A 26877-nucleotide genomic window follows, 5' to 3' on the forward strand; every position below is an offset into this window, starting at 1 on the left:
GCCCAGCATGGGGTTTGGTCAGGGGCGGCGAGTTGAACAGCAACTCGCCTCTCCATGATCCCATCACTCGCGGGCTGAGCTCTTAATGCGGGCCTGACGCCTCCCTGGCGCTGGGGCCACGTTGCCTGTCTCACATCTGGAGCCAATTACCCAGAAAGGCTGTGACAGAGACCTCAACTCTGCTATCACTCTACCGGCCCCCTTGCCCCGCCTTTTGTTGCATTGTCCACGCAGCTCGTCTACCATTCTTGATTTATTTTTCATCCACCCAGTGAAGTACATCCTGCATGTGCATTGATCTAAAGTTCACATTTTCCCTTTCTGGTTCCTAATACTATGCTTGTTTCATTTTTTTTGCTTCCAGGTTTCTATCAATTCTTACCCAAGGTTGAGCAAAATTTGGCCTTCTAGCTACATATACAATCCGCTCAGTTCTTTAATTCGATCCAGCAAGTATCAAGGGTCCTGTTATATTATTTTATCTTTTAAAAGTCTTTCATTAAATTTATTTATTCATGTAGTTAAATATTTGGTTGCTTTATCGTAAATAATGAAATAATAAAAGTTTAGCCTACTAAAATGAATCAAACCAACAACCAAGAACCACTGAACTGAGCTAAACCGTACTTGTGGTTCCTGTTTGAGGTTTTGCAGGGACAGGATGTGCTTGGCCCCTCAAACCAGAAGATTGAGCTGTCCTAGATGACAAACACATTAAGTGGTGCTGCAGCTCAAATAAAGTTATAAACTGGAAGATTTTGGCTTCTTCGTGACCGTTTTGTATGTTTGCGCCGCTAGAAAATACACAAGGAATTCTGTGTGCTCATAAAAATCATGAGTCTGTATGCCCAGTCGGAGTCAGACAGAGCGCTCCCATGGGTGCATAATTCAACATTTGACATGGTCGTGCAAAGAGCGAAAGCGAGGCTGGAGAGATACTAGTGTGACGCGGGGCAAAGGGGGAGTTTGACAGACAGAGGGAGGAAAAAGCGGTCTGTACAACAAAGACAAAATAAATCAAGAGAGACTGTAAAAATGTCAGCTGTGGCTCCACAGTAGAGAGAGGGAGCGGGAGGGGGGTTCCTATACACAAAGATGCTCCATCAACAAATCAGAATGAGGCGCGCTCAAAGGAAAGAGCAGAGGCATAATATTCAATGGTCTTATTCTGCCCCCTGCTGGACAAGTTTGGCACTTTTGCGCAACTGTAACTTATTTTCAACCAGCAAAAAAAAGTTTTATACAGTTAATTTTATTTTGAATACACTGTTATATTTTTAAAAATTCAAGATCAACATATTCATTTTTATTTAGTTTCAAGTTTTATTTTTTTCAAGTACAAAACTTTTTATCCCAATTTAACTCCATAGTCCGAGCTTGAATGGCACACTGTCCCCTTTGACAAAAAGTCTCAATAATGAATAGCCATATACAACGCCATTAAGTACTTTTATGTGTTTTAGTATATTTGCTGTTTTATAATTATTTCTGTAAAGCCAGTCAATATTCATTGGTATACTGTGATTGTACTTAAAAAGAAACATGAATTTTGAATAATTCAAAACTATATTGTATTGTTGGATGAGCACCAACATGTGAATATTATATAGAATGTTATGTCTATTTTTTTTTTTTGTTAGAGTTAGGGAATGAAATACAGTACTGGTGTGTACTGTGTGTATATCACACTGGTTAAACTTTCAACTGGTATTACTGACTAGAATGTCCACGAGATGGCGATGTAACGCTTCGGCACAGGTAAGGCCGTGGCAACGCAAAAATGATGCACATGGAAAATGTAGTTTTTTCCCCTCCCTCTTTTCGCCCCATTGAGCCACGTGACTAAAATGGTAGGGCAGTCCAACCAAGAAGTGGCAGGTGTTTTTCGGGGTAGAGTTATGCGGAACTTGTAAGTCCCGGTCGGCGTGTATTTGTTGTGGTTTTCTTTGTGTTGAGGACTCAGCCCACTCGAGAGTCAAAGCAAAAGGAAGGCGGATGTCAAGTGTCTAAACAACAAGTGCACTCAGCATGGACACATCGGCTTTTCGCCCGTATACCTCCTTTAAGACCTTCTATTGACTTCGTTCTTTCCCTTGAGATTTGTAACAGTCTCTAGTGGCAAGCATGAAGTTTTACGGCCACATCCAGCTCCGCATCGGGGAGGCGGTGGACCTGAAACCGACCACAGTTTCCCGGCGTCACTCCAGGATTTTCATGAAAAGCGCTTCGACGACATTGGACCCATACATTGTCCTCAAGGTGGACGATGTCAAAGTGGGTCAAACTCGCACCAAACAGAAAACCAATTCGCCGACGTACAATGAGGACTTTTCCTTCTCCGTGCGAGACGCACAACACGTCGAACTTGCTGTCTTCAACGATACACCGATCGGATACGATGACTTTGTGGCCAACTGCACCATCCGCTTTGGGGACCTCACGAAGACAGCCAACACGGGCGAGTTCTTCGAGGGATGGGTGAGTACGTGTGTCTGGGTGGGGGGTCATCATTTGGGGTCATCATTTGGATGAGCACGCAATTGTTACATCACCTGCCATTGAGATTCAAGCATTATTTACAGACAAAATGAACGGAATGTGGCCCGTCACTCATTTCTGAGAAGACCGGTGAGGCCAGCAAAATAGTTCATGACTATTTTTTTTTAATCCAGTATTTTTTTAAAGACACAAAGTGCTCATATATATATATATATATATATATATATATATATATATATATATATAATTCTTTTTTTATTTTTTATTTATTTTTTTAAATAAAGAAGCTGTGTACCCATAGTGTATGTCAATAGAGAGGTTGGTATGTCAGAGGAATGTTGCAGGATTGAAAATTATAGGTAACTAATTTTGGATCATAGTTTGAAACAGGTTCTTTTTTTTTTTCCCCCTGCTCAAATGTCTTCATGCCAATGCTTCTTAAACTTTGTGTTCAGGGAACTGCGGTGAATTTTTCCCCCTTCAGCCTCCATGTCCCTAACACCAGTTAAACATAATGACCATGCGTACCATACAAATGTAAATTAGCACTCTCAAAAATGAGGAAACAAATCAATAAAATTATATTATAATTTTTCTATAACTCCTGTTGGGGTGTGGGACTTAAATCTGTTTTAAATATGTATTCCTACAATAACATGCCTTAAAAGTACAACAACAACAAATCACTATTTATGCAGAAAAATCTGATGTATGTGATTTTACATTGGAGTGGATGGATGACGCTATAATTAATATATTTTTGGATAACATTAGAGCAAAATTAATGACACTTCTAAATACCCCTCAACCTGCTTTTTATGATATGGAAAGCTTGTACGTCTGTCTCTTTCTAAAAGAAAAATATATGATTCAAATGAAGTGAAATTTAAAATCCCCCCATAGTATGCACTGCTTGGTAGCTTATAGCGGGGTTGTAATTCTAAGTCTGATGCTTTCCTATGTTGCATAAAGTTTCATTTCTGCGAAACGCTGACACGACTGTGTCAGCACTGATCCCACCCTACTTCATCATCAACTCAAAAGCCACAGACGCATCTGTAAATGTCACGTTCAAATGCATCCCCCACTTGTGTGTAAGACCTCACTATGTTAATTGAAATTAAAAGTACATTTGTGAGGCAACAGTGCGTACAAATTGCAAAATCTTGGTGAGTTATGTGCTGTGACATAATCTAAGATGAAAACAATGATAGAGGAATATTACACGGATCTCTCGAATCACTTGTCATCTTTGCTCGTCTCTTAAACATCCTTTTTGATGTGTAGCCCTTCAAGATGATGAGTTCAAAGCGCTGCTATTTAGGACAGGAAAGCAAACTACGTGCTCATATTCTAGTTCTTATCACAATGACATTTTGCCCTGACTTTCCATTTGCCGCCCATTTGATGCAAAATGCCACCTCATTGCGGTGAATGTTGCTTGCTATATATATAAAAAGAAACCCTAGCTTCTTCCTTTGTGATGCTTTATCACACACCACCGCACTCTCGTATACCATTTGTGTTTAGATAGCAAAAAAACGTATCTAGAAGTGCTAGGCTGATAGATATTTTAAGTTATTTTAGATATTTTAAGCTAACATTAAGTCTCTGTAGCTTACAGGTGCACTGGTTAGCCTGCATGTAGGTGTACATTTATTTTGATGGTGACATTTAAGATGAAATGGAGCGGGGGGTGGGTTCAATGACAAACAAATGTGTCACTAGGGAATGGGAGTATCTGTTCTTTATTTTTCGCACTACAGGAAGGAAACTCCCATCTTCAGGCAGTCATTGACTGCAAATCATTTTCAAACAAGTACTAAAGAGACACTATTGTGGTGGTGTTCGAAGGCAAAATTAAAAAAAAAATCTGTCTTCTGGTTCTAAATGTATACTCCTTATGCTTCATGCATATTAGTGAAACATCTTCACAACTAGTAAGAGGCCTCCACAACCAGCACAACCTGCCTGACCTGCTTTGTTGTCTTTGTCAAGGTTTTTGAATTCCTATCTAATGATCTGCTTACAGGAACTAGTATGCATTTGCCCATGCACAGGGAATCCCCCTCTTTGTCACACTTTTCTAACCAAGTTATGACAGTGTATACTTTTAATTTCGTCAGAAACATTCAAATACGTCTTCTACAATCTACATGATACATTGATTTAATTTATTATCTGCCTATTTACCTGAGTGCAAAGATAATGCGTTGTTGTTTGTTTCTGAATTGATATTCCCATACAAATTGTTTATATCTTTTTTTGCAGAAGGACTTGGAACCCGAAGGCAACATTTACGTCTGTATTAAGCTTAACGGATCTTACATAGATGGTGAGCTGACTGCAATGCATTCTATTGCTATCTGTGCCAGGAAAGTTATGCTTTGACTGTGTGCAAGTTCCTTTTTTATATCAATCTGCATTTTCTATATACCGTATTTTCCGGACTATAAGGCGCACCTAAAAACCTAAAATTTTCTCAAAAGCCTACAGTGCGCCTTATAGTCCAGTGCGCCTTATATAGGGACCAAATTCCTAAATTTAAACTGGCCCGAAGCATTGTGTCATAAAATACATCATAAGTGTCCCGCTGAAGACTATGAATCATTAATCAAAAAAACTATGGATCAGCATTTTGTGATTATAAAGTAATTTGTTGCGTCTGAAGTTGAAATGAAAAAGATAAAATGGAGAATGATTTGATTTGGATTAAAAATCTGACATGATGCATTAATGGTGCGCCTTATAGTCCGGTGCGCCTTATATAAGGACAAAGTTTTAAAATGGGCCATTCATTGAAGGTGCGCCTTATAGTCCGGTGCGCCTTATAGTCCGGAAAATACGGTAATAGGAAGGTAGTCAATAAGATCAGAATCCACACATTGACACAATTTGCAACAGTATGTGCATGCAGATACACGTTTTATTGTCAAAAAAATTAAAGGTGTCAAAATTAATCAATTCATCAACAAATGCTATCGTTTAGAGCCATTGTTAGACTTAAAATTGTGTAACAGTATTTGATGTTTTTGTCATCCTTAATTAAAGAGACTGATTGTATTTTGTGTTCAAATTAAGACATTTGCAAAGATTTACTTTGGAAAGTACATCAATCGCTCTTGTATGATATTGTTGAATTATTATGTTTTTATCACCGGTTCACAGACGAGGCCATCGTGGAGGTAAAAAATCACCAGGAGTTTACCAGGAAGCGTCAGGGGGCTGTAAGGCGGAAAGTCCATCAGGTCAACGGGCACAAGTTCATGGCCACTTACCTTCGCCAGCCCACCTTCTGTTTTCACTGCAAAGACTTCATCTGGTGAGCAATTTTAGTCACCGTTGCCAGCATGACCTTCAATGTAAAAAATTTTTCTATCTTGATTTTTGTTACAGGGGTGTTTTTGGAAAGCAGGGCTACCAGTGCCAAGGTGATCTTATGTTCTTAACCTCCATACTATTGAGCTTTGCATCTGATTTAAATTCTTTTTTTCTTCCCTCCCCTTCTAGTATGTACATGTGTGGTTCACAAACGCTGCCACGAACATGTTGTCACCGCATGTCCACTCATGAAGCGGTCAGAGGTAATATCACTCCCTTGTGTATTTTGTAGCACTTGGTAGAACATTAAAACCCAGTTACTCTACTATCACTGTACTATAATTTACCTTAAAAATGTATTAAATTACTTTACAATTGAAACTTTAACTTGTAAAAGTTGTGACTGTGTTCAATGCAGACTTCCACCACTCTTAAATATGGCGATGTTTCACTTTTTGCAGTCTGTAAGCCCGGGCTTCAGCATCAACGTCCCTCACCAATTCAGGATCCACAACTACAAGTCACCTACTTTCTGCAACCATTGCGGATCGTTACTGTGGGGATTTATCCGGCAGGGCCTACAATGCAAAAGTAAGACGCCCACATTTAGACTTTAGGCAATCGTATATAGTAGTAATTTTTTTGTGCTCTGATTTCTCATTCCAGTCTGTAAACTAAATGTTCACATTCGATGCGAAAAGAACGTTGCGCAGAATTGCGGCGTCGACACTGTGCAACTGGCCAAAAGGCTGGAAGAGATGGGCATACATGCTGCAGAACTCGCCGAAAGAAACATCCAAAGAGTATGTACATTTTCTAAATCCATTAACCATATATTCTGCTTCATCGTAGTGAGTTTTTCTTCTTCCCTTTTGCCTTTACAGTTCAGTTCAAGTAAAGTCAAAGAGCCTTCCAAAAGGAGGAAGAGTGTGAAAAATCAACCAGAGATCCCTCAATATGGCATTTCCGACTTCACTTTCCTTCAAGTGCTCGGCAAGGGTAGCTTCGGAAAGGTAGAAAAGACGCGAGATGGGTGTGACCGGAATTTGTTGTGTAATAATGACTTGATGAGTCAATCAGGTCGTGTGTGTATCCGCAGGTCATGCTTGCTAGACTCAACAACAAAGATCGGGTTTTCGCAGTCAAGGTGCTGAAAAAAGACATCATCTTGCAGGACGATGATGTGGAGTGTACCATGACTGAAAAGAGAGTGCTGTCACTAGCTACCTTTCACCCGTTTCTCACAAAACTATACTGCTGCTTCCAGACTCAGGTCAGAGGAAATGCAAAACACACACACACACAGACAGTAACAACTTCTTACGCAAATTCTTGCAGTGCTGCAATGCAATGTAAATAGTTGTCGACTACATTCCACATGCATTACATTAATTGTTCAGCAGGTGGCAGCAGTGTCCAAGTGGGTTTGAGCCAACTGCTTACTTGGCTCTTTTTCAAGTTTGACAATCTTAATCTTCTTCCGATGTCTGAGCCGCCACTGTCCTATTTCACGCAGGTTTAGAATAGACAAGTATTAACTCTGACGCCTCTCCCTTGACCGCATTCACACCAGCACAGTGCCGCAAAGTGGCTTTTGTTCCACTGCGTCATGGCACTTTTAAATCTAGACTAGAAAGTACTAAGTGTGTGTTAAAGTGCATTTTTTTCATGCACATTGAAGGAAATTGTGGGAGGAAGTAAGACTGGCCTCTATTTATATGTCGTCAACATGCAGTGCTCAACACGCTAAGCATGATTCAATGTGGAAAAGCAAGTTTTCAGCGTTTGCTGCCTGTCTGACCTGTTGATGAAGTGTCACAGACAGTCTCGTGAATCACATCCTCCGCTTGACTTTTCTCCCCCTCGCTTTTATTTCTGCATTACGTACCTACTGCAGCTTGTAATGAGAAAGGAAGATTTATGGACTTGATCAATATATTTTCACCCCACTAACTTCAAACCGCGTTTACTTCGACAGCAATCTATTACAGCCGTGTGCTGTATATGTGCCGCCGTCATGTCCTTGAAATGAGCTTGGCCTCGTGACAAGTCGTGACTGATAACATGGACTCTTCTCTGGGGGCAGTGTGTGTATATATTTTTGTAAGTGCATATGTATAAATAAAATGTTATTGCCGCCCATCATATACAGGACCATCTCTTCTTCGTGATGGAGTTTGTAAATGGTGGCGATCTGATGTTCCACATTCAAAAGTCCAGAAGATTTGATGAGAATCGGGCTTGTTTCTACACGGCGGAGATCACGTCGGCTCTCATGTTCCTGCATGGCAAAGGCATCATCTATCGGTATGATGGACACACATGCCAAATAACAATTGCACACAGATTTTAAAAATGTAGTAAGAATTCATTGTGAGCATTAACTTCAACCAGATAGTGTCACACTGTCTAATCTTAACACATGTTGAGGGCTTCATACCAGTGCCTGATGATAAAGGGCATCATGTGCTCTAACTGTAAAACCTGAGTTATATTTAGCAAGCTAATGTGTCCTGTGTAAGCCATGATGTTCTAGCATGCCTGTCGTCTGTAGAAGACACACACAAGTTGCATGCTACAACTGAAATAACACGGATGATGCCGGGATAAGAAGATCAGGGCACTCTCAGTCTATGTTGCGTAATATCAGTTTCCACTCATGCTTGCTGAAGCTTCAGGTATTGTCACACTTGAAGTCTCTTGGATGAAAGCAGTTCTGTTTGTGGTTTTTTTCTTGTGACTACTCAACGCAATTGAAGCAGTTTAAAAGCTTTCTCTTGGCACAATCTGCTTCTTAGTAATCGAGAAAAATTTCCACAGTCTGGACAAAAAAAAACATCATATGCTTAGTCACACGCCCTCTGGAAATGTTATTATTTAGTGCAACTTCAGCTTCTTTCCTGCAACCCGGCAACAGATTTTGACGAGTTGGATGATTTTAATCACTGGCCGGCCTCCAGCTACTCACTCTCGCACATTGATCCGTCTGCAGCTGAAAAATGTCACAAAGCGAATCGCGATTTTAAATTCTCCATTTATATGTATTTCCTTTCAGGGATCTAAAGCTGGATAATGTTCTCCTTGACAAGGATGGCCATTGTAAACTGGCAGACTTTGGCATGTGCAAAGAAGGCATCTATGAAGGTGTCGGAGCGCGAACTTTCTGCGGTACCCCTGATTACATTGCCCCTGAGGTCAGTTCAGACTTATTGAACTTCTTAAGAGACAGATACGTGGCTGATGGTTTCTTGTAACACAAATGACTTCATATGGTCACATGCAAGCCCCACCCCCACCCCCACTACACTCCCTCATGACTAACTGGAAACCAGCAAACCTTGGCTTGGGGTCAAATTCTAAACAGTACTGGGGTTCATATGTCTTTGGTATTATATTTGTTTTGTTTTACTAACTAAACTACGACCTTTGCTACCTTTGTCTATCCGTACAAAACAAAGGAGTATCCTTTTAATGCTTCCTCTTTCCAAGACTCAACAATATATCCATCTGCTGCACCTCTTGTACCTCACACTTCCTGTAAGGCACCCTTGGGCATGATCATTAGTGTTGTTTGCCGATATGTGACATTTTTCCCTCCACAGATCCTTCAGGAGATTGTGTACGGGGCCTCCGTTGATTGGTGGGCGCTCGGGGTGCTCCTTTACGAAATGCTGCAGGGCCACGCGCCCTTTGAGGCGGCAAATGAAGACGAGCTGTTTGAGGCCATCCTCAACGAAGAAGTTGCCTATGCCCCTTGGCTCAGTGCCGAGTCAGTGGCTATCCTCAAAGCTGTGAGTTTTTATTGACGGTAAAAGGCATATTGACTCAAATCTGGATGCGAGTCACTTTTCTGTCCTTGGCAGGCATTTAATCTACACTCTGATTGCAACTGTTGGACTCTGGCGTTTTTCCACACTGAACTAATGATAGAGAAAATCAATTTCTCACTTGGCTTGCGTTCTGCATTGCACAGGAAAATACATTAAACTGTGAACATGAACAAAATGATCAATTTGACACATTCCCGAGTAGCTCTGCAGAGCAACAATTGAAATGGCCTTTGTTCGGCTTTATTACGTGTCACGCTTCAGACTGAGACGCTGACTGCAGAGTAGCAGGCAGATTTACAACAGCTCTGTCTGCCAGCTGTTTAGACCAACTCTTGCATAACTATATTAAGGCATGGTCCACTAACTGGCTATAAATACAACAATGTGACCATGTCCTCCTCTCATTGGCCGTGCTGCCTCCCTTACCCATGTTGTTACTCCAACATGCTTGACCAAGCTCTGCGCTAAGCTTATTTGTGTCGCATGTTACATAAAAAGCGTAAGTGGATTTTGAACACGGTGCTCTACATCGAATGACAGTTGATCCGCCGCAAGGTTCTCCTTGTTCCCATAAGCAGGTTTAAACAGTTCCCATAGGATGTTACACAAATACTGCCAATATTTACAGGATTGGCGTTTTCAAATGGTAACACCCTTGGTGGCATCTTTTCTATTACGTTGGTTACTTTCTAGATTCGAGGTACAGCTATTAATAAATAACTAATCGATTAGAAAATGAGTGGCTAATTATGAATTATTTGGATAACGTTTTAACATGTATAACTCTCTAAATCCTCGGAATTCAAGCTTCTCAGCAGTTATTATTCTCCAATTTCCGTAGGCCTACGTGAAAGCGGACTTATCTTTCTGTTGGATCAAAATAAAACATTTGCATTCCTTTTCGAAAACGATGATTAACATTTTCTGATACGGATCAAAGCAGTAACTGAATCGTAATATACTTATTTTCTCATTTCCTGCACTGTCAATTCAAGATAAAAGAAAGCCCTGTTTTTGGAATAACGAGATGGAAGTTATTTTTATAGGGTTCATTGACTAATCAACAAAATCTTCAAAAGATAAATCTAGCATTGGAATAATTGTTAGTCCGCATCACTATTCCAGACACACGAGAGGCCGTCAGAGCTGAAAGTGACTGATTTGGGAAGTCTTATTAATCTTTCTCGTAATTTGGTGTTTATCTAGTGGCTGTCACTGTGGGTCAAAGGCTCATTAGTTTTGTTAGCTGAGCCTGAATGTCATTGTCAGCCTTAAGAGGTGCACCATATCTCGAGCCTCTCCTCCAAAATCCATTTGCTCGTTAGCTTTCTTGCTGAAGGCCACTCAAAAGAAATGTTCATTTTTTTGCCACGCCCCTGAGCAGCTGTCAGACCCCGGACCCGTGATTTACAGTTTTATTGTTTCTTTGTGTACAACACTGGGAAGATTATGCTACTGTTCAAACAAGCTGAATTTCTCTCAACTGGTGCATTGTGGGTTGTGCCAAGAAAAAAAAAAAAATCAGGGTGTGTTTTTGTGAGTGAGTGGGGAGGTGCGGCATTACTTACTGAATCTTGGATGGGCTCCAGTTTGAGCATTACTAAAATTTGTGATCACAGCCATCCAAAGTAGATTATACACAGCAGTGGAAGAGATGCTATCTCATTGTTTCTTGAATCGATTACAACTTCATGTTCCATTATAACATAGTACTTATTCTAGAATCCTTTCGTAGGATGTCTTGTTATTTTTAACTTCATCTTCATTTCTGTATCCACAGTTCCTGACCAAAAATCCAGACAAACGCCTAGGTTGTGTGCAATCAGAGGGTGGAGAAATTGCTGTGACCAGCCATGCCTTTTTCAGAAACATTAGCTGGGAAATGCTGAATCGTAGAGCCATAGAGCCACCATTCAAGCCCAAGATAGTACGCCACAGAACACACATCCTCCACCATAAATAGCAATGCAGTGTTTGGAATCATTTCACCTTGACATATACCCCGCTGTCTTTCTCAGAAAACTCCAGAAGACGTCAACAACTTTGACCCGGATTTTACGAGGGAAGAGCCCACCCTCACGCCGATCGAGGACTCGCCGATGTCCAATATCAATCAGGATGAGTTTGAAGACTTTTCATACACTTCACCCGAGTTGCTGGAAAACTAAGCTTCCTCGCCGGTCTGGTGATCAACATGCGGTTTCGATCTTTGCCCTCGACAGTTCTCGGCCGTACAGTATGACTGTTACATTCCCCTCAGACGAGCACGAAGTCAAATGACATTTTGCTTGGATTACAATATGGTATGACAGACTTGTACATGGTTTTTTTTCTTAATTTTTTTGCCAAAATGTATGTATGTCTTTTTTGTACTGTTTGATGAGCTCACGTTGTTGTGGTAGTGTTTTGATTCAGCAAATTGGGCAGACTTCCTTTTTTTTTTTTTTTTTAAACTGGACTTCCAGCAATTTCCCGACAAATGGCCTTAGTTTTGTGCTATCTTTTATTTCCTGTGACACACATAACTGGAAAAAAAATCCCCTCAAACCACTCCCCTTGTCTAAATAAAAGTAAAATTTATATCGATGTTTGAAGCTTAAAGCTAGCCCTATACTTCAATAAAAACATGAAGGTATTATGTTGGTAAAGGCAGACTAAGACGGTGTATGTGTTATTCCATCAGTCACAGTCGAGCAAATTCCTGTCACCCATCCAAACTTTACCGAGCATGTTGAAGATGATGCAACATTACATTTGCTGTAAAAGCGCTTGTGATTCATTCTGACAACTAACTCCAAACTTTCTACAATTTCAACATGTCTGTTGACCTAGAATGCACACCACTGGCATTTGGCAACTACTTAATTGTTTTGTATGTCTTCTTCCTTTACCATTGCAGTCATCCATTTGCTCTTATCTGAAACTTTCTGTTTCCTTCCTCAAAAACACACTGAAAATAATATTTGGCAGCCACTCAATATCCAGGAGCTCATTTTCCGAACCATTGAATCAACCAATTACGAGTAATTTCTCAGTCGAAGCATGGTAAAAACATTTTAACTTCTCTGTTGCAGTCCTGGCCAAAAGCAACAAGCTAATCATCGCATGAGTTTAGCAGGAACTTGCGTAAAATAAACAGGAAACCACACTGCGTCATTACCGTCGCTTTTAGGAAGACACGAGAGGAGTGAATGATGCTTTTTTTTGTGTGCTGCTTGAGAGTGTGCGCCTTGGTTACAAAACTAATCTTTTAAACAACTTTCTTGTTCAAGGACAGACTCTTAAACAATGCTGCTGTCCGTGATGAACCTGGCCCTGATAGGGAGTGCACCTCCCTTAAAAACAACTGTACTTCCTGTTCGCTTCAAGGAGGAAGCCTGCATTTGTTTATCTTTGACCCCCTACTGTGGCGCAATTGTCTGGCTTTGTTCAGCAGCCTTACCTGCTTGTTGAGACAAGTGAGCACATTTTGCACCAACCTGCAATATAATAAAGAAATGCCCGTCAGTACACATCCTCAAAATCGACAGTCTTTATTGACACTTGATGACTTTAATTTACGCAGGTTAGAAATATCGATTCATTTTGAAAACTAACTACAAAGCTGCAGTTCTGTTCATATCGACTACCCCATTTGTTTTTTGTCTCTGCCCGTAAAATCAATGTTATTCGAGGGAACGTATTGATCAGAAGGACTCATTGACAGCCTATGAACAATCAGGGCATTGTGTTGTGTCCATGCGAGTGGGGACATGGTAGTTGAAAGAATGAGACCCAAGATTAGATGGCAAGACCCACTTTGGTAGCTTTCCTCAGGTAATGTCGAAATGGGAGCAAAGATTTAAGAGCCTTGTCTCAAATTTCATTACTGAGACTAACTGATGGCTGCCAGCATGTCTGTGTGTGCTACTTAATTGAATCAGGACAGTCCCACGAGCGTTGCCTCCAAAAGCAGACACTGAAAAAAAAAATCCTTCACAATCATCATTTTGTTGTTTGGTGGATGTCACTTTCCAACATTGTTTAATGAGAATTGTATGACGGCAAGTGCTCTATCGAACCATCAATAATTAGAATTCTGCAGGCAGATATTTGTTTATATATTGTGTGTGTAGACGAGAGAGGCCCTCGAGGACTGGCGTTGCCCATTCCTGTTTTAAATCTTACATGCTGAATTATTTCTTGAAGAGAAGATTGAGGATAAAGAAAATTACAAAGTTGAAATAACCAACATAGAAAATATTGTTTTCAATTTAATACCAAAGAGGTTCTGTCACTTTTTTTAAGGAACGGCGCTAATGGTAAGAAACTAACAATTGTACATGTTCAGTGTTTTCCTGGTCAAATCAGGGACCCTTTAATGGGTAAACCGTTTGTGTTGAGATCATTGATAGCCATACCCAAGGTTAGTTATTTTCATAATGCGGCCAATGAGTAGTCAAACATGTCAAAGTAATCATTGGACGCTTATTACTATGGAGCACAGCAGCGGGAATCTGCTCTAGTATTTTCTCACGGTGAGAAGGGAATTTAAGGTTAAAGGGCAGGCGGGGCAACTGTTTTCCTTTTCCTGGTCCACAACAAAGCAGTTAAAAGCAAAACATCCTAGAAAAACATACCATAAGCAATGTTGAAAATGGATGGCTGGAAAACAAAATGTTTTAACAATTGCGAGCATAATATAAAAAAAAAAATCATTCTGAAAATGTTATTGAAAGTTATTTTCCCCGTTATATTTGATATGGAATTTGGTCATATAAGGACAAAGGAAGAAAGACATTTTAGGGCATGCTCAAAAGCTCCATCTGGTATTTTAAAAGACATTTTGGAATCACTTTTATCACAGTTTCTCAAGACAAATTCTGTATATTCTGCATGGATGGTTTGAAATTTCATGTAGGGGACGAAAATGTATTTTAATTCCAGACTAAACATCGATGCAGATGTGCCTCCAAAGTGGGACGGTCCCGATGAAGCCACATTTAATAGCGCATTGTACAATGGCATACAATAGCGTAGGCGCGTGCACAAGGGGTTGATCATGTGATTGCGCGTCCCCGCCGCCTCTGGGGGGAGTTAGTAATCCTGCACTTGTGTAATTCCAGTTTTCAGTTTTCCAGCGTGGCAACGCTGCTAGTGACGGGCGAATGGCCTTTCTTTAAGCGAAGAGAAGACTTGTTTCCTCGCAAAAATACGCACGGCTTTAACTCTCACGGAAACACTCCAGGAGCCCATATCGGCAAGAATCATTATTCGTCGACGGCGACGGAAACAGTTTGAGACGGATCGGGTGACACAACTCGGGTGCTTTGGTCCTCAAATGGACACGGGAATTGTACCTGAAAAGAAAAGGTAACGCTTATCTTACAATACACGGCTACTTGTCAAAATATGTGCCTGGTGTTTTGAGTATTAGAATTAGCGCGATGTAATGAGATGAATTGCAAGGTTTTCTATTAACTTTTATTGCGTTTACGACGACATAATGTTTTTGATGGCTAATAGCTAACTTGGCTAGCTAGCTTCGCGACGTTTATTTGGCGACCTTCTGACGCTCCTTTGTTGGTCTCGGCTTACTTTGTCTCCTCAATTTAATCCATGTCTGATGAACTACGCTAATGTTATTTATAAACAATCTCTTTGGAGTTCCGTTATTTGAAATCGTTGAGTTTTTGTGACAGGTTTTATCTTGGTTCTTAATGCTGTCAGTGTGTTGTTTTGACGTTGTGACCGATGGCCCTTATCGCTTACGAGCACTACTTCCCTGTGTTTCTTGTTAAATATGTAGAAGTAGTCGTCTGGTAACATCACAGGGTCGTTCTGGGTTATTACGGTGCCAGTTGTAAATACGTAGTGGCACTGGGAACCAAGTTAAGAATTGATAGGCGTCTGCAATAACAGTTCAAACACAGACCTGAGCCACAAACTAATAAACATATCAAATAAGAACTGTTGCGCAACATGTTATTGATTGGCCTTCTGTGTGTACCCCATTTGCATGCTGCAGTAAAGTATCTGTAGGCTTGTGTTATTTTATCCCCTTAAAATAAAACATCCAAACTGAAATTGTGTTGTTATAGCTCATTCCCCTTTGGCTTTATCTTGCGTTCTTGCTGCCAAATTGAAATTAGGCATCTTGTCCCGTGTGCAGGTCCAATCACTCTTCTGGTAATCCTCTGTGTATTTGGCTAACTGCAGTGGCTATAAAAGTCTACTCGATGTATAAATGCCATTTTGTGCTATAAAAAGAATGAAGCCAATATAAATCATCCAAAAACTGAACTTTGCTCAATTATTTTGACCAGAGGGTGTGTACATTTGTCTAACCACACTTCTTATTGTGTTCATATTGTACTTCCTATTGTAGGTTATTTGCTTCATCGTTGTACTCTGGTTTGATGTAAATTATGTTGCACAGTGCCACTATTTCTGCCTCATCTCTTAATCACCTTAGATTGACGTCAGAAGCAGTTACCAAATTTGTCTTGCAGTGGAAGTTGGGCTTGGGTTTCCAACTACAGTTCCTTCATGTTAACCAAAAAAAAAAAGATGTGCTGTCAAGGATTTTAAGAATTTTTTATTTTAACTGACGGGCTTGACTTGATGCTTTTATAGCCAATCCAACCGTTTGGTGAATTGGACAATCAACCCTTGCTGGAAGTTCTTTGTACTCGAAATGGAAAACGCAGGAGAGAGTTTCATTAGGAGCAAACCATGTTCATATTTTAGGTACAAGGGTGCATTTAGCACAATTATTTGTCAAAAGCAAATTATCAAGTGGATGGATGATAGACATTTGTGCCACGGTTGTTTGTGTAGCGGTCGCTGCTTGATCTTGGATGAAGAAATCAGAAGTAGTGAGCCATGAACAAAATCATATTTCAAAACAAATGATTGGTGTTGGTGGTAATCATGGCAAACAAGATTAAACTAGTACTGAAGGAACTGTGGCGCAACCTTGAGCTTCTCTGATTAAACTTGTACTCTGTAGCAGCTTCCTCTCTCCATGCACCACAATAAACTATTAGAAAGTGAAGTGTGAGGAGAGCAAACCCAAATGGACAAAAATAATACCTGTCCCGTGCACATTTATGACCCTGTATAGCAAAATGAGTCAGCGTGGCCCATATTTCACGAAGCACTTCAGAGAATGCAAGGGCAAATGGATAGTTTTGATATAAACAAAAAGAGAATGATCTCAGCTTTCCATTGATATACTATCACCAATTCTGGCTTTTTTTTTTCTCAATTTGATCCACTGAGCCATTATTGCCTTAATATCTCATACCTTGTTTGATAATGCCAAATCGATTTGTATACGACTACTAATCTACCTATGTACTGCATTGTTTTGGTACGAAGCCCCTTGTTGTCTTTATTTATTTATTTTTATTGTACACCGTCCAAAAAAGAAGCACTACAGTAACACTTGCAGAACACTGAGCGAGCGGAATGTTGGCAACCCATTTAGAGTACTGGCAGTCACTGCACTTTACCCCCCCCCCCCCTTTTTTTTCTCCACCCTGGAGTCAATCCGCTTTGTTTTTTCCCAGGCTGCAATTAGGGTCGGCTATTTCTTTATGCTTTTTTTAAATTCATCAACAGTGCTGCTGTCCATGTCTTTTGTCAGTGAAGTCTGGCTTTTATTGGGGAAAATGGGATAATGAAATCAGTTGTGCTTGGCGTCCAAGGGGTCATTGGCCTGACAGTTTCAGCCCTTTTCTGGTTTTCTCACAGTGCTTCAAGTTGTGGCACCTCAGTACATTAAATCGTATATTTTAGAGACCTGCTAGTCTGTTGTCAAATGAAACTGTCCTGATCTAGTGATTTCTCAAGTAAAATGCTTCAGGACCTCAAAACAAAAATCCAGTAACACTATCTTCACTCTTGGTTTGCGTTTTGAAAAGCTCGACACGGTCAGTCTGAGTAACACAGATTTTTAGCAACGAAATGTTTAAGTAGTGTAAGATTTACAATGTGCTTATGTACACATTTTTCTATAATCAAATTGAGTTTAGTCCTTGCCAGAGTTTAACTGTTTAGCATCATAAAGCCTTTATTAGCCGTCTAAGTCATAAAAACAAAGTGCGCTAACAAAAGAGAGTAAAACAAACTTGATTAATCTGAATGATGAAAGTTCTTGTTTCTTTCACATTAACCAGGGTATAAACAAGTCCTTGATTTAAGTGTTAATATTGAAGACAGGGTATTGTGTAATCTAAAAAAACATTCTGAATTATGTAATTATCATACAAACAAAAATTGATGTAGTCAGCAACTACATGATAAAGCTAGTAACCAATGTTGGCAGTCAAAACATTCTTCCTGAACTTCGATCTCTTTGGCATTGCGATGCTTATTACGGTTATTATCTGTGTGGCTACAGATGGATCTTCTCCGGCTGTCATCGCACTAAAAGTTCTCTCCTATGCATTCCACTGCATTGGGACAACCTCCAGATATCTTTTGTCATTTATTAATCGTTGGCAAACAACTTTGAAGTGTTGCGCCATATGCTTGACGTCTGGCGTGACGTTTGCTTGTTGACAGTGCCACTATTGAGGCATATATATTTCTTTCTAGTCGAGAAGCCTAAAGTTGTATTTTTTGCTTTCTCCATGAAGTGCCACAACATTATGACGTCACCGTGCGTGGCTTCCTCATGCAGTGCGTAAATATTTGTCAATGGTATGAATTGGTGAAGGAAGGCGCTTGGGGAAATAAGCTCCAACAATGTGTGAGAATATGACTCCACTCAGACTGCTGAATTATTCACCTGGCAGAGTTCTGAAGCCGGCCTCCGCACAATAGCCTAATAACCTTCATATATTGCATATATATTACCATCAGCTGCCTTGGAGTCAGACATTTTTGGACTGTCAAGCAATTTTTTTACAATAAAGGCCAATTTCAAATTTAGGCAGGGCTGTGTGTGTGTGCGCGCTTGTTCCCAATGGCATTACTTTTCCATCACGCGGAGCTATTTTTAGTTCTCAGTGCTTTGGTGGTAAAAGTGCATAAGACCTCCTGTTTGCAGACACGGATTTTTGGGCATAGGCTGCAACTAACAAGTATTTTAATAACAAATCAATCACTTTTGGGGGATTATCTAATGAACAGAAACTTTTAAATTTCCATCCCTTTATTCCAAAGCAGGAAATTATTTTAAGTTGACTCCAGAACATGCTGTACAGGTTATGATTCAGTTGATTTAGTCCATGTCAAAAAAATGGCAAGGTCATCAAGGTTGTTCCGATTACATCATGGACATGAACTGTGCTTGTCAAACTGAAAGAGATTTACTTGTGAAATGAATGAAGTATAATTCAAGTTTGTTTCGAGGCATTAGTTGACCACAATGACTTCACCTGTCTTCCACAGGGTGAGCTCGGAGCGAAGGAAGGAGAAGTCAAGGGATGCGGCGCGATGTCGTCGCGGGAAGGAGTCCGAAGTGTTTTACGAGCTCGCCGAGCAGCTGCCGTTGCCTCACAGCGTCAGCGCCGGCCTCGACAAGGCCTCTGTCATGAGGCTCACCATCAGCTACCTGCGCATGAGGAAACTCCTCGGCACTGGTCAGTTGCTTAATTAATTAACCAAATACACAACACTTACTGTGATATTTTAAACCGCCATTCAGACATTACAAAACCCACGCCACTGCTTTAATTTCATTCTTTTCTTATCTGTGCCTCCAGTTGATCCGAATCCAGAGGAGGAGAGCGAGTCGGACACACAGCTGAACAGCTCCTACTTAAAAGCTCTGGAGGGCTTTTTAATGGTGCTGTCAGAAGACGGCGATATGATTTATCTCTCCGAGAATGTTAACAAGTGCCTCGGCCTGGCACAGGTTAGTCTGAATTGAAAGTGTGAGTCTTCTGTTTTTAGAAATAATGAAGGGAACATTTTTACTGGTGCTCCTCAAAAAAAAGAAGCTTAGAGGTTAACACAGCATGAAGTGCTGACGCACAATGTCTCGCATTCTGTCTTTGACTTATGCAGTTTGACCTGACTGGGCACAGCGTGTTTGATTTCACACACCCCTGTGACCAGGACGAGCTGAGGGAAATGCTGGTCCACAGAACGGGTACGAAGCATTTTATCATCATAACTCATTCGGTCGGGCAAGTGCATGTGAACTTTAATTTGCAATACGGGAAGAATATGCTGTGTCACCACGACATTCGTGTGGTGCCACACAAATGTGCAATATGGTACATAAATTGTACAATTAGAAAAATCACACTCGGTCTTTCTTTACATAGCTCTGGTAAAAGTCGTCTTAGGAATCGACGTTCTTTTTGGTGTACTTTCAGGCTCCAAAAAGACAAAGGAACCAAACACAGAGCGAAGCTTCTTCCTTCGAATGAAGTGCACGCTCACCAGCCGGGGCCGCACGGTCAATGTCAAGTCTGCCACTTGGAAGGTAATGCAAGGTCTTTGTGGACTGAAACCTTAATAATGATGTGAAATAAATGCACGATGACAAGTGTCATCCTGAGTAATCCAATCGCCAATTGCATAGCAAAGTGGCCATTAGTCTGTCCCTTTCATTTCAATCTCAAAACAATCAGTGTATAATTGACATCTGATAGGCCATTAGAAGGCTAGTTTGATTCAAGTCCATGCAAAAGACATCAAACATACAATTACTGAGCTTGGATTACATTTTTATGTCATGGTTATTCCAAACCCAAAGCAGAATTTAAATTTTAGCCTTGAGCTGCCTATCATAAAGACTGTCACGTTCACAGGTGCTCCACTGCTCTGGACAAGTGCGTTCACACAGCGGCCTCACCGATCAGACTGCCAAGGACCACAAGGAACCACCGCTTCCCTATTTGGTGCTGATCTGTGACCCTATTCCACACCCTTCCAACATTGAGGTCCCTCTGGATGCCAAGACGTTTCTCAGCCGCCACACAATGGATATGAAGTTCACATATTGTGATGAGAGGTGAGCACACATGATCGGCTTCATGCCCCCCCTCTTTCCACGTCACGATCAGTGGACGTTAAGTGCTTATTATGTTCCTGCAGAATCACAGAGCTTATGGGATATGATCCAGAAGACTTGTTAGATCGTTCTGTGTACGAGTACTATCACGCACTGGACTCGGACCACCTCACTAAAACGCATCACAACTGTAAGCATCACTGATGCAACCTTGAATTTATGATGTTGAAAGTGAACGTCCAAATGTAGCGTTTTGGCCAGCTGCATATCGTAAACATGCTTATGTTTGTATTTGTTTTAGTGTTTGCAAAGGGCCAGGTCAGCACGGGCCAATACCGGATGCTGGCCAAGAGAGGAGGTTTTGTGTGGGTGGAGACACAAGCAACTGTCATCTACAATAACAAGAACTCGCAACCACAATGTGTGGTCTGTGTCAACTTTGTCCTCAGGTATTAAAGAGGAGCTCTGAAAGTCCCAATCATTCCTTAAAAATTAAATGATTTACTTTGAGTTGGAATAATATTGTTTATTTTCAGTGAGGACTAACCCTACCTCTTTTTTTAAGTGGATGTTTAAAAAGCCTCCTATTCATACAAATAACTCCTTAAATTGTGATTGACACCCAATTGCTAACAACTAAACTTAGCTTCTACTTGGCCATATGAAGCTTGGCCCTGAGTCAAGATTCATTAATTCCGCAAATACCCTTCAAGCTAATCACTAGTTTCCACTTACCTGTAGTGCCATCTTGTAGCATCTCAGAGAGCTACTGAATGTGCCTCAAACTACAAATATAGGGCAGTTTTATTTAGGGTTTATTCACAGCAGAAAAATTCTTTACTTGCTTGGGCCAGATCAAAAGTAGACTTTATTGTATTCCTCTTTTACAGTGGGGTCCAGGAGGAGAAACTGATCTTGTCTCTGGAGCAGACGGAAGACGTTAATCCTGTGAAGGAGGAAAAGAAAGACGAAGAAAAAGTTGTGCAGAGCTGCCCACTAGAGAACTCCCCAACTCTACCGAAGAAGGAGATTGGGGCAGAGAAGGCCCCAGAGCTGGATGTGATCAAGTTGTTTACACAAACACTTGAGCCAAAGTCAGTGACCAGTCTGTACGAGCAGCTGAAGGAAGAACCGGAGGCCCTGACTCTGTTGGCCCCAGCAGCCGGAGGCGCCATCATCTCCTTGGACTTCAGTTGCCCCGGTTGGTAGCCTCGTGCACACTTGGAAGTTATTTGGCTGTACACATCTGCAATGCCGCGCTGTCTTCTCCTGCAGATTCCGACATCCAGCTGCTGAAAGACGTGCCTCTCTACAATGACGTGATGCTTCCTGCCACCGGCGAAAAGCTGCTACTGCCTCTTTCTCCTCTGCCACCCAGCGAGCCCCTCGGTGTCGACGTCACTGAGAAAAGTCCCAACTATGCCGGACCTGTGTCCACGTCGACGGCCAGTAACAGCACAGTAGAGGTAAAGACAATTCAAGGTCATGTCAATCCATTTATTGCTGTCATCCACGGATGAGGGTAGTGTGGTGGAAGCATTTGGCATTCTCCAATAAGAGGGAACTCTACTCTTTCCTCAGGTGCCTCCTCCTCCAGACTTTTGCTTAACCATGGACTCGGACATCTCAGACTTTAAATTGGACTTGGTGGAGAAGCTGTTTGCCATTGACACACAACCCAAGACTCCCCTTGCTACACAGGTAATGACTGTTCATGACTGTTTTGACAGAACATCAAAATTATATGACGATGCCCCCCCCCTTCTCTCAAACTAAAGGCAATGGAAGACTTGGACCTGGAGATGCTGGCTCCCTACATCCCCATGGATGATGACTTCCAGCTGCGTAGTGTGAGCCCCGAACAGCCTCTGTCTTGTGGACCTGTGGAATCCCTGGAGAGCTCGCCTGTCCACGTCACGCAGGATCTCCATAACTATCTCGGCCTGCCCTTCAGCACGCCAGGCAGTGGCACCGCGTCCCCGGCACCACCTGACCCAATCGCTGTCCATCCCTCTTCCCCCAGCCCCATTATGAGGTTAAGCTTCCATAATATGCTCCAGATCTTTACCCCCGCCCCCTCCAATTTTTGCAGTGGTCTCATGTCACCCGTTTGTTCTGCAGAACGCCACAGTTGGACAAAGAGGTGTCCCTCCGCACTTTGGCAGCTCAAAATGCACAGCGCAAAAGAAAACTGGATGACATACGAGAGCTGGTTGGCCAGGTAACATCTCAGTAGAAGGCATGAAAATTAAACCACATTTTTGTAATTTGATTCATAGCTTAAGTGACAAAATAATCAACAGACTAATACATGAGCAAAATAATAATTCATTTTTTTTTTTTCCTCCTCCAGGGAACTGTGCCTAAGGAAAATATGAAAGAAGGGAAGAAACTGAAGGCAGAGTTGGGCACAACCCAAACTATATTTCTTCTGCCTTCAGGTAAAGCGAGGCGACCTATTGATTGCTCCGTTAATGGCTTTTGTTCCATTATTAATGAGCCGCGGTGTGGTGTTGTTTCAGATTTGGCGAGTTGCCTGTTAGGCAGCACATCAGAGGCCACCAGGTCCCTCTTCAACTTGCCGCAGCTCACGCGCTACGACTGCGAGGTCAACGCTCCCTTACAGGGTCGCCAGTATCTGCTGCAGGGGGAGGAGCTTCTGCGCGCCTTGGACCATGTCAACTGAGTCCGCTGTTGGACTCAATTGGAGACTACAGTCTTTCCCATTTTCCTTCTAACAGCCCCCCCCTCCAGTCCTCTAATTTATGTATCTGAATACGTCCAACTCGAGTTTGGCTGCTGTTTGTGCACACTATGTGAAGTCCATTGCATTCCACTGTGACAAACACTATAGCAGCAATTTGGTCGCTATAAGGGATTCCGGCATCGCAAGGTTTCACTTGATTCTTTTGGTTTCCAGTTCGCTCCTCCCGGGAGTCTCTCAGCACACGGCGCCTCTCAGATGACCTTTTCCAGCAGGTCATCAAGAACCTGGCGCAACTGCCAGCAGTGTATTATTGTAAGCTTCAGTCGCACAATTTATATTTTCTTAAAAAGAAAACTATTACCAGCAAAATATATTATACCTTTTTGAAACTAGTTTTAATGGGATTTGAAAATATTCTTTTTTTTTTTCGTTCCAATAATTGTATGTCTTAACATCTGTAGTCCACAAATTTGATGTTTATTGTTTAAACTTACAGTGGCTAGAATGTTGGCTTCATTTATTCACGGTCTTGTCTTTTTAGTCTTTGAATATATTTAATTGTGTAGCAGTCCAGTACATAAGTCACTTTAATACTTTGCTGTATGTGTCCTATCGTGTGTTCTGTATACCAGCAAAATTCACTTGGTATGGCTTCTCACAATCAGAATCGTCAAAATGAAATGTGGAACTAGGTTGGCTTTGCTTCACATTACGTTTTCTCCATCAAACATGACCCGGGTGTTTTATGTTATTATAATTTTAATGTCTGACACTTAAAACAGAAATAAGGGGCATCTGAACAGACTGCATTTTTACTAATGTGATCATTGCACCATTGGTGATTTGTCCAACACCGCTAAGTTAATTGTAAGTCTAACTGATCAAGTAATCAATCATGCCATGCTTCTTGTTACTGTCTAACATTAAATGGGCTGTCTTATAAATTACTGTTGGACGTGTCATTATTACTTTAAGCAGGCGTCAAACGAAAATTAATACAGGCAATTGTATAGGAAGAGATGAAGAAAACTTTTACAACTCGGTTTTATATCAAATACTGAGACAAGAAAATGTTTGAAGGAGACATTTATGCAATTTCTCCTCATTTCAGAATTGTTGCGTGGTAAAGCAGTCCACAGATAGAAATATAAAATAGCGGTAATTATAAAATACACTTTCCATGATGTGTCCCCTTTAATTCCAGGCAGCTATGGTGACTTAACAGGTTTCACAGTAGCACTCTTGTACATGATTAAGTTGCTTGGCAGGTTGGATTGTGAGCAGATGTTTGTCACTCTGTATATTCAGGAGTCATTTCAAGTTGAAGCTGCTCTTCTCCCCTCTGTACCACCATGGTGATCTTTCCACTATTACGCACGGCCGTGTAGATCTCTTCTGAAGTCTTCACCTTCACTCGGTTGATCTCCAGTACAACATCTCCAGGCAGCAGGCCAGATCTGACAAAGACGATAGTGTGAGGAGTAAAATGTTCTTCCCCCACAAAGATCAATTCCAATATTTGCCCCATGATATTCCTCACCTGTGTGCCGGGGAGCCTATGATCACCCTGTGGATCAGAATTCCATGAGTCACTTCTGGAAAAGATGGATCTCTAAGCTTCAGCTCGGCAATGATGCTAAGGCACCAGGACAGAACAACAAAAACTGATTTCAGTTGACAGTTGAAATGGATTGTATTTTTCTCTCTTCCTTCTATTTGCACTTAAAAACCTTACCTTGGCGTGAGTGTGAGCATCATGACACCAATGTACCGCCGCTTTGTCTCAGACTCGCCAAACCAGGAGCCTACAATTAATATGAGAATAGCAGGGTGTGTGAGTGTTATAGTTTCACTTTCAACACAGGAGGCATGAGAAAAGAAAAACATGTATACTTCTTTGTTTGGCAGCTTGATCAAGGAAAAGTCTCAAGCGATCAGATGGTATAGCGAAGGAGATGCCTGGAGTGACTTTCATGGTGTTTATCCCGATGACCTCACCATCCTGGGCAGATTTAAATGTAAGTGAACTATACAGGTGACAATCATGTTGGAAAAATTATTTCATCTGCCTCTCACCAGGTTGATGAGAGGACCTCCGGAATTGCCAAACTGCAAAACAAACATGGGTAGTAAAACGCTAATACAGTAAACCAAAGTCATCATCGCTGTTGTGCACTAACATCGATCGCGGCATCGGTCTGGATGTAGTCCATGTTGGAGTTGGACAGGCCAAGCTCCTTACTGGCCCGCTGAACTGAGCTGATGATCCCTGATGTGATTGTGTTCCGTAATGCAAACGGGCTTCCCATGGCCACCACAAACTCTCCTTGACGGACATCACATGAACGGCCCAGCGGGAGTGTGGGTAGAGGGTTCTGCGGGTCAGGACAAGGGGTCAGATTAAGCCTATGCTGCTCTGAACATAAAACTCTCAAACAAGTAAAGTTGGGAAGTTGAGACTAAAGCTGAAAATTACATCTTGGTTGCTTGAGTTAAAATTATTGCGGTGGTGTGTAAAGGCAAACAAAGTGATGAAATTATTGTTTTGACACGTAGTTTTGTAAAGTACGACATATAACATTTAAAGCTCCAAAGCGCCCCCTTGTGGCGAACCGAAGAAACAATGTGCAAAAAGACCTAATGATCATCCTCCGTTAATAAATATTTCAAGCTTTGAATGGCCAATTGTGTATAGGAGGCCTCTTTCTCCTCACCTTTGCAGAGATTCGGATGGTGGCGATGTCCGCCGCCGGATCGACATTTTGCACGGTGGCATGGTACGTATCTCCATTAGTGAGCTTGACGCGGACCCCACGCTTGTTGGCCACCACGTGAGCATTGGTCACGATAAGACCATCACTGCTGATAATAAACCCAGACCCATTGGACACTGCCACTTCCCTCCCAGAAAAAGGGTGTCTATTAAAAAAAAAGACATACTTTAGTAATAACACTTGGTTTACCCGTTTAGCCAACTCACCTTCCCACAATTTCAATGTAGACAACAGCCGGAGTGGACTTTTCCACGACATCTGCTATAAAGTTGTATTTATACCGAGGAGTATCAGGTTTAAAAGGAGAAGCGCAATCAGCTGACAGCAGGATGCGTTCAAGTACCCCGCGTGATTTGGGCTCAGATACAGGTCCACCGTCCTCTCGACCGTCCAGAAGCGCGACAGAAGCGCACAGTCCCAAGCCCAAGGACAACGACTTAAGCAGGCAGGAGTGGCTGCGATCGTCTCCCCTTTCCCTGTCCCACGTCGGAGCCCCGAGATCCAGTTGTGTTTTGTCACCAGCTCCTCCGTGATCGGTTGTCAGTCTAACCGTAGACACCCATCGGCCGCCTGTTATTTCATTAGTTCTCCAAGTATGCGTCCTGAACGCCGCGAGGATACGTCGACTGACAACAGCCGCGGTTGTTGCCATACTGCATTACTTTATGTTGAGGAAAAACAAATGATTTGTATGAAATGATACCAAAATAATCATTAGGTTTTGAATTGACAGGGACCATGAAACAACAACCAACGTAAATAACGTCAACCCGGAAGTATGACCTTATTTTG

General features: G+C 41.6%; 3 protein-coding genes across 5 annotated transcripts; 2 read left to right on the forward strand and 1 right to left on the reverse strand.

Annotated features, from left to right (window-relative positions):
* Positions 1-350: 350 nt before the first annotated feature.
* Positions 351-24258, forward strand: hif1aa (hypoxia inducible factor 1 subunit alpha a). The gene is made up of 17 exons (XM_037242257.1): positions 351-364; positions 9386-9389; positions 14788-15002; positions 19032-19222; positions 19346-19497; positions 19650-19734; positions 19964-20073; positions 20402-20604; positions 20688-20794; positions 20906-21053; positions 21495-21805; positions 21880-22070; positions 22186-22305; positions 22383-22639; positions 22726-22825; positions 22958-23045; positions 23127-24258. Exons 3-17 carry the CDS (start codon positions 14971-14973, stop codon positions 23288-23290), a joined length of 2259 nt encoding a protein of 752 aa, XP_037098152.1. The 5' UTR covers positions 351-364; positions 9386-9389; positions 14788-14970; the 3' UTR covers positions 23291-24258.
* On the forward strand, positions 1882-13160 carry prkcha (protein kinase C, eta, a). 2 transcript variants are annotated; one of them, XM_037242259.1, is made up of 14 exons: positions 1884-2478; positions 4771-4834; positions 5668-5821; positions 5896-5930; positions 6010-6083; positions 6282-6411; positions 6487-6623; positions 6705-6833; positions 6920-7093; positions 7973-8127; positions 8876-9014; positions 9423-9611; positions 11431-11577; positions 11669-13160. In XM_037242259.1, the coding sequence occupies exons 1-14, from the start codon at positions 2125-2127 to the stop codon at positions 11816-11818; spliced, it is 2031 nt and encodes a 676-aa protein (XP_037098154.1). In that variant the 5' UTR covers positions 1884-2124; the 3' UTR covers positions 11819-13160. The 2 variants fall into 2 exon arrangements, with proteins under 2 accessions (XP_037098153.1, XP_037098154.1); XM_037242258.1 differs by having other exon boundaries at positions 1882-2478; positions 6487-6833.
* On the reverse strand, positions 24113-26875 carry LOC119116675 (serine protease HTRA2, mitochondrial-like). 2 transcript variants are annotated; one of them, XM_037242261.1, is made up of 8 exons: positions 26292-26875; positions 26026-26230; positions 25492-25686; positions 25388-25420; positions 25208-25313; positions 25047-25116; positions 24852-24947; positions 24113-24768 (listed from the first exon to the last, which is right to left on the reverse strand). In XM_037242261.1, exons 1-8 carry the CDS (start codon positions 26735-26737, stop codon positions 24603-24605), a joined length of 1317 nt encoding a protein of 438 aa, XP_037098156.1. In that variant the 5' UTR covers positions 26738-26875; the 3' UTR covers positions 24113-24602. The 2 variants fall into 2 exon arrangements, with proteins under 2 accessions (XP_037098156.1, XP_037098155.1); XM_037242260.1 differs by having other exon boundaries at positions 25205-25313.
* Between the last annotated feature and the right edge of the window lie 2 nt (positions 26876-26877).

Source organism: Syngnathus acus, chromosome 22, assembly GCF_901709675.1.
Source record: "Syngnathus acus chromosome 22, fSynAcu1.2, whole genome shotgun sequence".
Classification (NCBI taxonomy): Eukaryota; Metazoa; Chordata; class Actinopteri; order Syngnathiformes; family Syngnathidae; genus Syngnathus; species Syngnathus acus.

Bases quoted from the DNA above. Each gene is read 5' to 3' on its own strand.
- LOC119116675 (XM_037242260.1), bottom strand. From the start codon at position 26,737: ATGGCAACAACCGCGGCTGTTGTCAGTCGACGTATCCTCGCGGCGTTC. The intron at 25,314-25,387 runs GTGAGAGGCAGA...AAATCTGCCCAG, and splicing joins GAGGTCCTCTCATCAACCTG to GATGGTGAGGTCATCGGGAT. The intron at 24,948-25,046 runs GTAAGGTTTTTA...CTGGTGCCTTAG, and splicing joins ATGCTCACACTCACGCCAAG to CATCATTGCCGAGCTGAAGC.
- hif1aa (XM_037242257.1), top strand. From the start codon at position 14,971: ATGGACACGGGAATTGTACCTGAAAAGAAAAG. The intron at 22,071-22,185 runs GTAAAGACAATT...CTCTTTCCTCAG, and splicing joins CCAGTAACAGCACAGTAGAG to GTGCCTCCTCCTCCAGACTT. The intron at 22,306-22,382 runs GTAATGACTGTT...CTCAAACTAAAG, and splicing joins AGACTCCCCTTGCTACACAG to GCAATGGAAGACTTGGACCT.
- prkcha (XM_037242258.1), top strand. From the start codon at position 2,125: ATGAAGTTTTACGGCCACATCCAGCTCCGCATCGGGGAGGCGGTGGAC. The intron at 2,479-4,770 runs GTGAGTACGTGT...CTTTTTTTGCAG, and splicing joins GCGAGTTCTTCGAGGGATGG to AAGGACTTGGAACCCGAAGG. The intron at 6,412-6,486 runs GTAAGACGCCCA...TTCTCATTCCAG, and splicing joins GCAGGGCCTACAATGCAAAA to TCTGTAAACTAAATGTTCAC.